This window comes from Acomys minous (assembly GCF_964271855.1).
Source record: "Acomys minous genome assembly, chromosome: 6".
Lineage (NCBI taxonomy): Eukaryota > Metazoa > Chordata > Mammalia > Rodentia > Muridae > Acomys > Acomys minous.
Genome location: NC_140487.1, coordinates 2,019,171 through 2,031,762, shown reverse-complemented (window position 1 = coordinate 2,031,762; position 12,592 = coordinate 2,019,171). Strand labels below are relative to the sequence as shown.

The 12,592-nt window shown below is 37.6% G+C and overlaps 1 protein-coding gene across 10 annotated transcripts in view; it reads right to left on the bottom strand.

Annotated features, from left to right (window-relative positions):
- GRM8 (glutamate metabotropic receptor 8) overlaps positions 1-12,592 on the bottom strand; it is an 855,522-nt gene that overhangs the window by 291,833 nt on the left and 551,097 nt on the right. For all 10 annotated transcript variants that reach the window (XM_084788018.1, XM_084788015.1, XM_084788014.1 and 7 more), the window contains one exon: positions 6,199-6,399. In XM_084788018.1, the coding sequence (XP_084644144.1) occupies positions 6,199-6,399 (201 nt within the window). The remainder of the gene's footprint in view (positions 1-6,198; positions 6,400-12,592) is intronic.

The window sequence follows — 12,592 nt, the reverse complement described above, 5'->3', positions numbered from 1 at the left end:
AGAGGACATGAATTTGAAGGTGAATAAGAAGATAAGAAGTTTGAAGAGGAGTTTGGATGGAGGAAAGGAAAGGGGAGAAATAGTGTTATATTATTACATCAAAAATAAAAGAAATAACTTAATTTTAAAATTGGCTGATATAACAAAACTTAAAATCTAAAAGGTTTGCTCATATTTTGTTTCTAGTTTGTTGCCAGATGTTCTAATATATTTGCAAAAGAACAGAGATTGACTTTATATAAATTAATTATTTATGTAAGAATTCTCTTAATGTTTCATGTTAGTTCTCATCTTTTTTTTCTAAAATAAAAACTTTAATTTTTAAAATATATTGTCTCTTCTTCAAAAGATTTAAATCTAATGAGGACAACAAGATACTAATTTTTCTTTTTTAGAAATAACCTTTGCTATTTTGTCTTATATTTCACTATGATACTTTTGCATTGATTCTTAGATCTGATCCAGTCCTGACCCTGTCCCCCCAGCCGAACAAATGCTTGTCACTCAGTGGAGCAACAAGATTCAGAGACTTACTAAATAGTGCTTTCTCTGCCTTCCAGCTTAGACTAAGTCACATAGAGAAATTTTATAAATACCCCCTTCAAAGCCAAGCGGCACCCATGAAATAAGGCATGTTCCACTTGCCTTGGAAAACAGCATCTGCTGTTTGAACTGAGATTGTTAAGAAAATTCAAGTATATCAAGCTGGAATTGAGACTTCATAGCTAAATAAGCAATATTTGTGTGTGTGTGTGTGTGTGTTTGTGTGCGTGTGTGTGTGCGCGTGTGTATGTGTGTGTGTTTGCGTGCATATGTGCATGTGTGTGCATGTGTGCAGGTGTGTGTGTGCGTGTTTGTGTGCATGTGTATGCGTGTGTGTGTGCGCGCGCGTGCGTGCATACATGTGTGTGTGTGTGTGTGTGTGTGTGTGTGTGTGCTACCTAACAAGCAAATGACCCTAATTAAACATGTTATGATACACGGCTTTCCCCTAACCTGAGCTCAAGGAAAAGCAAAGGAATGGAGAAGAATTTCCAAAATTCTATCCAGTGCTTTTTATGCTAAGTATGGTTCTTTTGTTCTGAAAAATCTTTGATTCTATACAAGATGTAGAGTATTAATATTTTATTGTTTTGGAGTAAGAGATAGACATGGCTGCTAAATTTTTTCTAAGTATCTTTTGATAGATCTTAGAGTTTTAAAAATTTATAAAAAAGAACGTTTTGTTCAAATAGTTGAAATACAAGTAACCTAAAAGGCAAGCCGCTGCCGGGGAGAGAGGATTGGTGACCACACATGAACGGAAACACGAATGGCTCTGCAGACGCCAGGATCGGAACGTGCTCACAGGACAGAGTCAGGAAGGAATGTTCCAGGAATGGGAGAAATCAATCTGACTAAAATCAATAAGATTACTATTGTAGCTTATTCTTTTGTTGTCATAGTGGGAATTTTTAGTTTAGCACTTTGATTGTATACTTCATCTTTAAATAGCTATTTGTAAAAGAATAAATAGTATTTTAGGTCTGAAATACTAATAATAGTTTGCTATCTGAATTTCTAGCATGTTCTTTACATTCTTAATTTTAAAACACACTATAAAATGTATGAACTTTTAAACTAAGTATGTATCTCTAAACTGCTGCTTATGTAGCTGTCCTTGGTTACAGTCTCAGCAAGAACAACTCTTTAAAAAATACTTTTATTCTCTCATAGATTACATCCTAATTGCCATTTCTCCTCTCTCTATTCCTCCCACTCCCTCCCTCAACTTCTCCTCTCCCCCAGATCAAATCCTTCTGTTTCCCTTTAAAAACAAAAACAAAAACAAAAACAAAAGAGATCAGGCCTACTAGGGATAGCTATACCTACTAACAAGATACAACAGGACTGGGCACAACCCCTCATATCATGGCTGGACATGGCAAGCCAGCAGGAGGAAAGTGGTCCTAAGGGCAGGCAAAAGAGTCAGCAACACCACCACTTCCATTGTTGGGAGTCCCACGAGAGCACCAAGCTACTCAACCACAGGCATCCACAGAGGACCAAGCTCAGACCCACGCAGAGTCTACACAGCACACAGTTGCTTGATCTACTTCGTCACCTCCTCTTGTAAAGTAGGAGACTCTGTCCCAAAACCAAACTGCATGATTTCACTAATTCCAATGCAGAGAGTGCAATAAACAAAATAAAACAAAACAGTATTTTCCCATATGAATGTAAATAAGAAACAGCTTGGTAAAGTTATTACAAAGAAGTAATTGTTCTTTGACGACACCTGTTTAAATGATGATTACTAAATTCTTTATCCAATCAATCTTGGTCCATCTTGGGGGTGTCACTTTTTTTATATTTCCTTGAAAGTACATTTTGTATTTCACTTATCTTGACAGTAGAACTCCAACATTAGCAATTTCTCTGTAAAACTGCCCCTTTAAAAAACATCTGTAAGAGCATTGCTGGAATTCTCCTGAAACACGTTTGCTAGCATGTAATATAGGACACTTGGCTCCTAAGTGAGCACGTCTGAGCTCTTTGGGAAGTGAAAACTGGTGCTGAAGAACACTTGGTATGGTCTGTGTCATCTATCACAAACCAGCCCTTGACTGTTCAAATAAGCGAGGACACTGGCCATAGCCAACACAACACACTCAAAGGGGTTCTAATTAATGATACAAAACAGCAGGCTGCTGGGATCCCAAAAGAAATTCAATTTCCAAACATCTTCATAAAACATCGACTTGTGAAAGCCCTGAGAATTGTCAGGAGCCTAGGTGTATAGGTAGAAAACGAGCTCCCTTTAGCCGCCGAGGCCCTTAAGGAGTGTCTAAGGCAGCTGGCACAACTAAGGCAGCTTGGATCATCCCAGTCCCTTTAACCCACAAAGTCTTATGTGGAATGACTGAAACAATAGATTTGTGGCTAGGATGTGACTAGAACAGAATTTGAAAAACAGCAGATGCAAACTCTTTCATTCATTCATCACCAAGCACATCCTTACCAGTACATGACAAAAGGAGGATTAGCCACACCATCCCTGAAAACCCCTCCCATAAAAATCCCAATTGAATTTCTTAGTTTTGATTATATGGCATACAAAAATGGTCAAAGAGAACGTGTAAGCTGCAAATTCTCTTAAACCACATTGCTCATTTGGCTGCCAGAGGCCCATGCAATGCCTCTTTCTTTCTTTCTTTCTTTCTTTCTTTCTTTCTTTTTTTTTCTTTTTAAAAAAGATTTATTTATTTATTATGTATACAATGTTCTGCCCGCATATACACCCACAGGCCAGAAGATGGCACTGGATCTCACTATAGATGGTTGTGAGTCACGATGTGGTTGCTGGGAATTAAACTCAGGACCTTTGGAAGAGCAGTCAGTGCTCTGCATCTCTTATCTCTCCAGGCTGCCTCCTTTTTTCAAAGAGTACTCTCTCTTTACATTATTTAGAATTCTTTCCATCATATAGGTTTTATTGCAGGTCTCTTTCAGGTTTTGAAATGTATAAATTATGTATAAATACATAATAAGTCCTTTATTTTAGTGTGTAAATCAGTGTTTTTCTCGTTATTAATACTCTGATGTTATACTTCTGTTTGAATAGCCTTATAAGCCTTTGTGAAAATCATGAACAGCCAAGGTATTAATAATGAATGAAGACTAATAGGAAGTTCAATACTGGGATTCTAAAAATTGGCCAGAAAATTAATATAATTAGTTAAACATTACTTAAGTTTGTGTTCAGATCTCTCACCCTGTATCATTAACAAACAAACCTTAGTCCTTACAAAAAATACCTTCAAGGACAATGGAGAAATTTTATTTCAAGTCTACCTGCTAATATCAATATATTTCCTGAGACCCAAGTTGGGAGTTTGTGGGCTGCTGTATCTGACACAGTCAGATGAAGGATGTTCCCCTAACGTCCAAATGAACAAGCCTTAGGACTACTTACAAGACGATGGAGATGTCCCAGCCTCTTCCTTATCTCAAGCGTTTTCTCTTCTTTTCTCTTCTCTAGACTAAACGCCTCCTATATAAACTTTATTTATAATGACTTTCTTTTTTTGATTTTTTATTAAATATTTTATATTATTATACATATATACAAAAACTACCTATAGCAAGAAGAACCCTGACAAAATCAGGAGTTATATAAATGTTCCAGTCTCAGTGTTTTGGCTGTTCATATTTTACAGCCTTGAAGAAAACATCTTTTCTATCTTGGTGCATCTAAAATTCTGAATGTGAAGCAATATCTATCATATCTCATCATTATCAGCTTAAAACGTCTCTCTAGACCTAAAAACATCTTTCTTTCAGCACAAAATGCATTTTATGTCATTAGAGTCTCTTGTGCTTGTTGGGTTAATACCTTTTCTAATCAGCCCACACCCTCTGACTCCTTTGTCTATTTTACTTGTAATATATCTTTAGCAACTATTATAAGGCTGAACATATGGGCTAGGTAGAGGTGAGTTAATTTATTGAAAGTGGACTGAAGAGCTCAGGGCTCGCTGGGGTCCAGAGGCAAATTGTCTTAACAGCAGTTGGACACTAGGACACTCTCTAATAAGCCCATAATTGCATCATTACATTGGAGGGCAGGATAACGATTGAAGCCATTGGAAGGGTTAGCTCTTGATGCATGGTTAAGATAAAAGTAAAATTAGTAATTCACCTTTAAATTGCATTCATGAGTGTTTCTTTAAAGTGTTTCCTTTTCAGAGGTGAGCTTCAGTTATTGAGGAAAATCCGCTCATTTGCATTCTTCTTCCCACTTCCTGACACTGTTGGAGAATGAAGTGTTCCCTAACCTCGCATTAGAGTAAATAACTTTACATTGTAACAATCCTCTTTTGTTCAGTTTTATAGCTGCATGAAAATTATTTTCGAACTCCCCTCAGTGTTTATATTAACAAAAGAATTAAAGCTATATAATGGCTCTAGGAAATGTTGCTGGAGAACAGGGTGTCTTGTGTTGAATACAGACCAAATTATCCCTACACTGCCTGCACAAAGCAAGAGACAGCGTTTCCACTTGAATTCTAAACAGAAGATGACCTTGTGCTGTTTTGAGAAAGGCTGGCATCTGAGGTCACCAGAGTGTATTGTGACAGACAGCATGGCACTGCGCATGGCCTGAAGGCATGTCCATTGTGTGGATTACAGCCAAGCTGAAAGAATTAGACAGCTCAGAGAATTCTATCATTTTATTTGAAAATGATGGTCAAAGTCATGGGCACAGCAACCATTACTACTTTCATGAAAGGACAGCAGCTTTCAGTAACTCCATCACAAAAAGGCAGTTTAGCTATTCACATCCAAATACTTACAGAGGCAATGTTTTGGCTTCTACAGTAAAAAAAAAAAAAAAAAAAAAAAATGCCATCTACCCTGTATCACTCAGTTCCTTGGTACAGCATGACTAAATCATGAAAAAAATACAGAGGAAAATCAACATAAAAATAAAAATACTACAGCCTTGAATTATTGTAGTAACTCCACCCATTAGTAGCCTTAATTAGTTACTTCATGTAGTAACAACAGTCTTGAATTATTGTAGTAACTCCATCTACATGGCAACTTCCTCATCAGCTCACTGTTTAGAAGGATTAATATCAAATATTAAAAACAAATTTCTATAAGCTCTTCATTAATAATATCATGAGAAAACCACTTTTAAGTGAATTTGATCTATTGACAGTAGTCCTGAGTGAGCCTTCAAAATGATTTCTGAAGTAATGATATTTAAGTAGAATATTTTGATTGATTGAGAATTATTTTTAACATTCGTATCTTTCAAGAACAGATTAAGGGCAATGCAAAAATATGTTTGAGAATGGGGAAAGCAGGTGAAAAATTTTGCACTTCTTTTTTTTTTTTAAGATTCATTTATTATGTATTACAGTGTTCTGTCTGCATGTACACCTGCAGGCCAGAAGAGGGCACCAGATCTCACTGCAAATAGTTGTGAGCCACCATGTGGTTGCTGGGAATTGAACTCAGGACCTCTGGAAGAACAGACAGTGCTCTTAACCTCTGAGCTATCTCTCCAGCACCCAAATTTTACACTTCTGAGCAAAACGTACTTCTTCTCATCTTTGGATTTCTAGTTCGTCTGAGCGTCGTCTGCAGGCTGGGTCTGTGAAACTCGTTGCCGCTTAATGTCGAGATAAAAATAGAGTTGTGACTTACCATTGAAATTCACGGCCCTGATGTAACCCAGCAGCTCTTTCCCGTCAATGGTGACCATTCTGGGGCAGAGGCCGATGTATCCAGGGCAGAGTTCCTTGTGCATGTTGTGCAGGGCATAAGCCATGGAGTACACTGCATCAATTACAAACTGAACCTTCCCTTCCTGCTCATAAGATGAATCCCGTGCAATTCGCTCCAGCCCTGCAAAGAAAAAGGAAAAACTGTCAACGGACAGTGTTGGATTTCAAATAGATTGGCATGGTGATTTCTGTTCTTTAAACACAATGAGACACAAGTATTGATATTGATGATGATGATGATGATGATGATGATGATAGCCATGTTCTTACAAAGTAAGATTTTTACAGTTGGTATTTGGAAAGACCAAAAATTATTTAACTAGCAGCCTAAAAAATTCTTAATGTACGACCATTAACTCTGCTTCCTCCTTCTCAAGTCCCATTTTATTTTACTTTTTGATAACTATATAATATTTTTGCAATGCCATGATCTTTTTTAAAAATGTGCAAAACATAATTCTTTTCATCACCTTTTGGTTCCAGAGAACCACTGCATTGGTGCTCTCATGCAAGTCCCTTCTCATCTCATATCCATTCTTGTTTTGAAAGTGCTGTATTTAGAAGTAATTTTATAAGTTTTAAATGATAATGTTTGCTTAAGTAACTCTGGATGTCTTATAAAGAGTCATTTAATTTATTTTCTCTTTGAACTCGATTTTTCCTTTTAACTTTCTATTAAAAAGATGTAGGTCTCTCAAAATGTGTATTAGTGGGAATAATTGTACAAGTGCTTAGGCACAGTTAGGGCTGAACACTTGGCAGTATGTAGGTTGATGTTTATCATTTAAAGTGCAATAGAAGCCTGGGGTTTAAAAATGAAAAATAAATTTGGCATCAGTTATAAACCAGCTGTCTAATTTTGAAGATGAGGAAGCTGGGAAGTTTGGTGTCAACTGTCACAGAGCACATAGAGCAGATCCTGGAAACCTCCCAAGTCTCAGACTGAAGGCTCTGTATTCTCTCTTTCTTTGAGGAGAAATATTCTAAGTGTCCAGAGCTTAGAGTATGAGAAAAAGAAAAGAGTGAAGAACACGAAAATCTCACTATGTATTAGAAAACCGCACTAACACCCCAACCTCTCCAAACGCTGTTCATCAGAAGCAAAGTTGATACTTTAGATTTGCTTATGGATCTCAGTGATATGTAATAAATGATCTTTGAATACAATAAAGACTTACTTTGCTATAACTGATGTATACATCTAAGCTTGGTGTGTTAAGCTGAAGTGGTTAATATTGGGATGTCTCTACTGTAACAAAGTGAGTTAATTCTGTTTACTTAATTTTCATCACTTGATCCCTAGACGGTTTCCCCTCTGCTTCAGTCATCTCTAGTTCTCTGTCCCCTTCAATTGTATTGGCTGCTGTTCTGGACCTCAAAGTCTGTCACGATGCTAGATTCTGCACCTCCATTTTATACATGAATGTTTTTCATTTTTCTACTATTTCCAATGTCTTTTCCCCAAAATTAAATATCCTTTCTCTCCACCTTGAAATCTACATATTCTCCATACTGTCAATAACTGTATCTATACATAATAGAATTCAAAGCATAGAATACAGAGTCTGAAACACTACATCAAATTAGTAATCAGTGAAAGTCATTTGGGGAAAAAGTCTTGTAAAGTAAGAATTGTGCAGCATTTTTTGTCACTTGATGGCCACATTCACATTTTTAATTGCTTTGTCTGTAGAAATAACATGCCCCCAAGTCACACTGAGCCTAAAATCAGGTTCTCGCTGTCAGGTCTAACAGTAGTACTTTCCTAAAACCTCCTCCTAGGGATATTGCAAGTTTAGGAATATAAAGACAGAAACACAGTCAGCTCTCACAAAGAGGAGCGCTAAGGCCCCAAGGGTACAGTGCCCCCCACCAGCATGATCTCAGTCACATATGCAGATATGGGGACAATCTCCCTTCCACGTCACTGTGTCACTGTTATGACCTGAATGCCAGGACAATATGACTAAGTTCATAATTTCGTCATGTTACCTGTGAAGCAAGGCTTTCAGCTCTGCCTAAAACTTAAGCCTCACAATTCTAACCACAATGTAGGCAAACCATAAATAAATATTAATGAAAGACAACAGCAAATAAACTGAACTGAGGATTTCCCCCCAGGACATGCAGCCAAGACCTGAGCAGTCTTGGAAAAGGTATGACATTTGCTGAGGAACCAAAAGACAGGAAAGTCAGTGATAGAAAAAATGGAAGACAAAAAAAAAAAAAGTGTCAAGATTGATGCTGTGATGGTGACTGAATGTTTTCTTGACTTTGATTCACTGAGTTTGGAGAATCAGCATGAAGTTCAGCAGGCATGAGGCTGCTGTCCTCACTCATCTCTACAAACACAGACTCTCGGTGTCACCCTAGATTTATTCAAATCTGAGACAGAGACCAGAAGAATTCCAAAAGCTGCCCAGGAAACATGATGCACCCAGGCTAGTCTGGGGACTGTTCTTGGCGGCCACTACTCCCTAACTAATCTTAAACATGGAAATAGAAATTGACCCAGGGAATTTTATGGTGCTACAGTAGCAAGAGAATTCCTTCCTGAAAACCTAAGCATCTCCTCCTCTCCTTCGCCCGCCAGGTGAAGGGCTGGAACCCGTGCAGCCACCACTCAGTATCTGCGTAGGGCTCTGCTGCAGATCTCCAGTGAGCATCAATATTCAGGAAGTAGCTCCAAGCAAAGGCAGCAGTATTCACCTGTGGCTCACACACATTCTCTTACATATCTAGATTGCTTGTAATACCCAACACAAGGCGAAACCCACACGGACCATCGTAGCACTTCATTGTTTCGGGAATAAAGCTCCGAGAAATACGCCAGGCACACTGTGTATAGATGCATTTAGAAATGTTTCTGGTTTCCGGTTGGCTCAATCTTTGTTTGTAAAAAAAAAAATGTATATATAAAGAGTAATAACTGTATAATTCCACGTTCTATAAACTTTAGAATTTCTATCACGTTCTTTGAACATAGGGAGATCTAGAGGTGATTTCAAGTAGAAGAGGGAAAGACATGAATGGTTTGTTAAGAAGAAAGTGTGAGGAATTAAATGTTTTCCTCTTGAGAGGATGGAAACAGGAGGTGGAAGAGGAGTAGAGAGGGCAAAAGCAGAAGTGCTGAGCGCAGAGGGAAAGGCAGGGCTGCGAGAGAGGACGAGACTGAGGCAAACAGAGAAATGAAGACCAGGAGAGGACCGAGGGAGGCCAAGAAAGAGAGCCAGCGGAGCACACAACCAAAATGGCAGTTATTAGAAGACTGAGAAGTATGCTAGTGGGAAGGGAATTTCTCCCCTTGGTGGGAGAAAATGGCTTCACAAGTTCCTAAGGACGCTGGCTTTTGTCTAACCGCCAGAATTTGGACAGTGAGTTTCCTTTGGACTGACACAATTCCTGTGCATGAAAACACACGCACACACACACACACACACACACACACACACACACACACACACACACAAACATATGCCCATACACAAAAATTAAATAAACACAGTCTTATAACATCCCCATATAGTCTCTCAACAATATATTGTGATTTTATTTTAAATACACTGGAAGCTCTGTTATTCTATAAAGATATCCCCCATTCCCTGGTTAATAATCGGGGCAAGATGATATACACATTCTTTCCAAACAGACAGAGGGCACTGGAGACAAAGTAGACTTGCTGTTCCTTGATTGTTCTTCCAATGCGATCCACTTTTATATGCATCTTATTAAATAGACTTGTTTGGATTTTCACTATTCTTATTGTCATAGAGAGAAGTAAGACTCAATTAGCTTGGGTACAGAGTAATAAATAATACCCAAGCTTGCACGGTTTTTCTTTTTAACTTTTTCGGGAAGTGGTGAGTTTGAAACAGGATCTCCTATGCAGTCCAGACTGGTTCATTTATTTATTTTATTTCTAAAATCACATATATATGTGCATATATATTTATATTATTATACATATATAAAATAAACTACATATAGAAAGAAGAACCATAAAACGATCAGGGTTTATATTAATGTTATATTCATAGTGATCTGGCTATTTGTATTTGACAACCTTGAAGGAAACATCTTTCCTATCTTGGTGAGTCTCAAATTCTAAATGTAAATCAATATCTATCATAGCTCATTTCTATCAACTTAAAACACCTATGTAGGCCTAAAAACATCTTAACCCCTAAACAACTAAGCTTAATTGTAGAACTAAACTATCTGGTCTTCAGCTCTGTCAGAGACTTGAGAAGGAATAAAATGAATTACCTGAGTAGACAGGAAGTGTAAGTTAGCAGCTTCCAAAGTGAAAAAAAATGACAAAAACCGTTTCCTGCCTGAACAGTCACTCAAAACTATCTATTATGTTGGAGCATCTTCTTCAGCTTTCTGGCCCAATATCTCTGACAGATATATTTGTGAAGCAGGAACTATTGAGGATTTGCTTACACTGTCTTGGCAGAGTTTGGCCTTCGACTTTGCCTTCATCTAAGCTTGCCCATTTATAAGCAGAATTCTGTCTGTGGTAGAAATGAGGACATTTTTCCCAGTGGCTTGTTTGCCACATTTGAAGCCATCTCCATAAGGAGGAAGGATCTTTGATGCTCATCATCTTCTGTGAAGTAGGCTGGGTGTTGCCAGGAGTTAACCTGTCTTATTGTCAATGAATCTTTAAAATAAACATCTTCAAGTGCCATATTCTGTAGGTCACTGAGGTTTTTGAAGACAGTGTCTAACAATTTTGCTTTACCTACCTATAGAATTAAATCTATCTGTTAAACCTAGGGTGTATATTCTTGTGATATAAATACACTAGTATTTGAAATGACCATGATTTGATGAACTAACAATTAACTTGTGTAACTTACTCATCCTAAACAGCCTGTAATAGCACTTTCAAACTACTGGAGGTAAACCTTGTATCCTACCTGAGTTGTATGGGTACAATACCTCATATTAGAGTAGAAATATATATATAATAATGCTGAACTAGGCTGGTTTTTAAACTCATGATTCTCCTGCCTCAGCCTCTGGAACACTGGGGTTACATTGTATGCTTCTTACGGCCCGTCTTATCTCTTAAAGCATGATAAACCAGGCTCCTGTGATCAGCAGAAACACGTGTCAACAAACAGACTGAAACATATTTCAAAACTTGGAAAGGAAGAGCTTGTTTCTTCTCTGGCGGTTTAGCTCTTGTGTTTCTCTCTGTGTTAACGTGCGACTCCCATGGTAATACCCCAGATTTTATAGCAGCAAGAGTTGGTTCTTCCCTTCCTATATCCAATTCTCTCATTCATCTAGAGTTTAGAAAGCTGACAGTGACTCGTGAGCTTAATTGGCTATAAAATTTCATTATGCTATAGTTTCTAAAGTTAGCGCTAATGTAGCACTGTAAAGCGCTAAATATTGTCAAAGGCTGCCAGCCATCTATTTAAGATGTCACTCTAAAGTTGTAAAGTGTTCTGGTGCATGGCTTAAAATTAACTGCACACAGCAACAAAGCTCTTTGATTCGTTGGGAGATGAAGTCAGCCTCACGGATTGTGCAGCAAGATTGATGCTTTCAGTAATGAAACCTCAAACTTCTGCATCCACGTCATGTTTCTGGAACATACTGGCTCTGCATGGTTCCAAGTGATGTCACATGAACCTCAGGTGTATCATCTTGGCATATGTTGCTTTTTTTTTTTTTTAAATCCTTTTCATTGAAATTTTTCAATAAAAAGGTTTTATTTTTTAGAAACATTTATTTTATTGAAAATGTATCATCATGGTTTTTGCTCCCCAAATTCCTCCCAGATACTCCCCATCCATCTCAGATATTCCCCATCCCCCCAACTTTATGCCTTTTTCTCTCTCTCTCTCTCTTTGAAATCAATCATGCAAACAAAAAGACAAAAAGAACTTTTAAAAAAAAACAAAGAAAAAGGAGTAAAACACAACTGATATACTCTTGTAAAGGAAAAATTAGCATTTTCTCAGGGTCTCGCTGTTTATTGCTTCGTTGTAAAAGAAATAATTGGCTCAAACTTACAAAATGCTTTGTATATTAAAATTGGAGTTCCTGAAAGGGGCTGGACAGGAATTTACAGTTTGGGGCTAGACATTTATTGTTGCGTAGTTTTGCTTTCTATGCATGCATTTCCCACTTTTCAGGATAGTCTTTGGTCTAGTAAAATTGAAATTTCAGAGAACGGTGTTCATTTTCCTGAAATTAGACATGCGATGCTTTAATATATCGCAGAGGAAACACTGTTCAATTCAAGGCAAAAAGGTAAACGAAGCCTGAGAGAAAATGCCTATCCATTGTTGTAC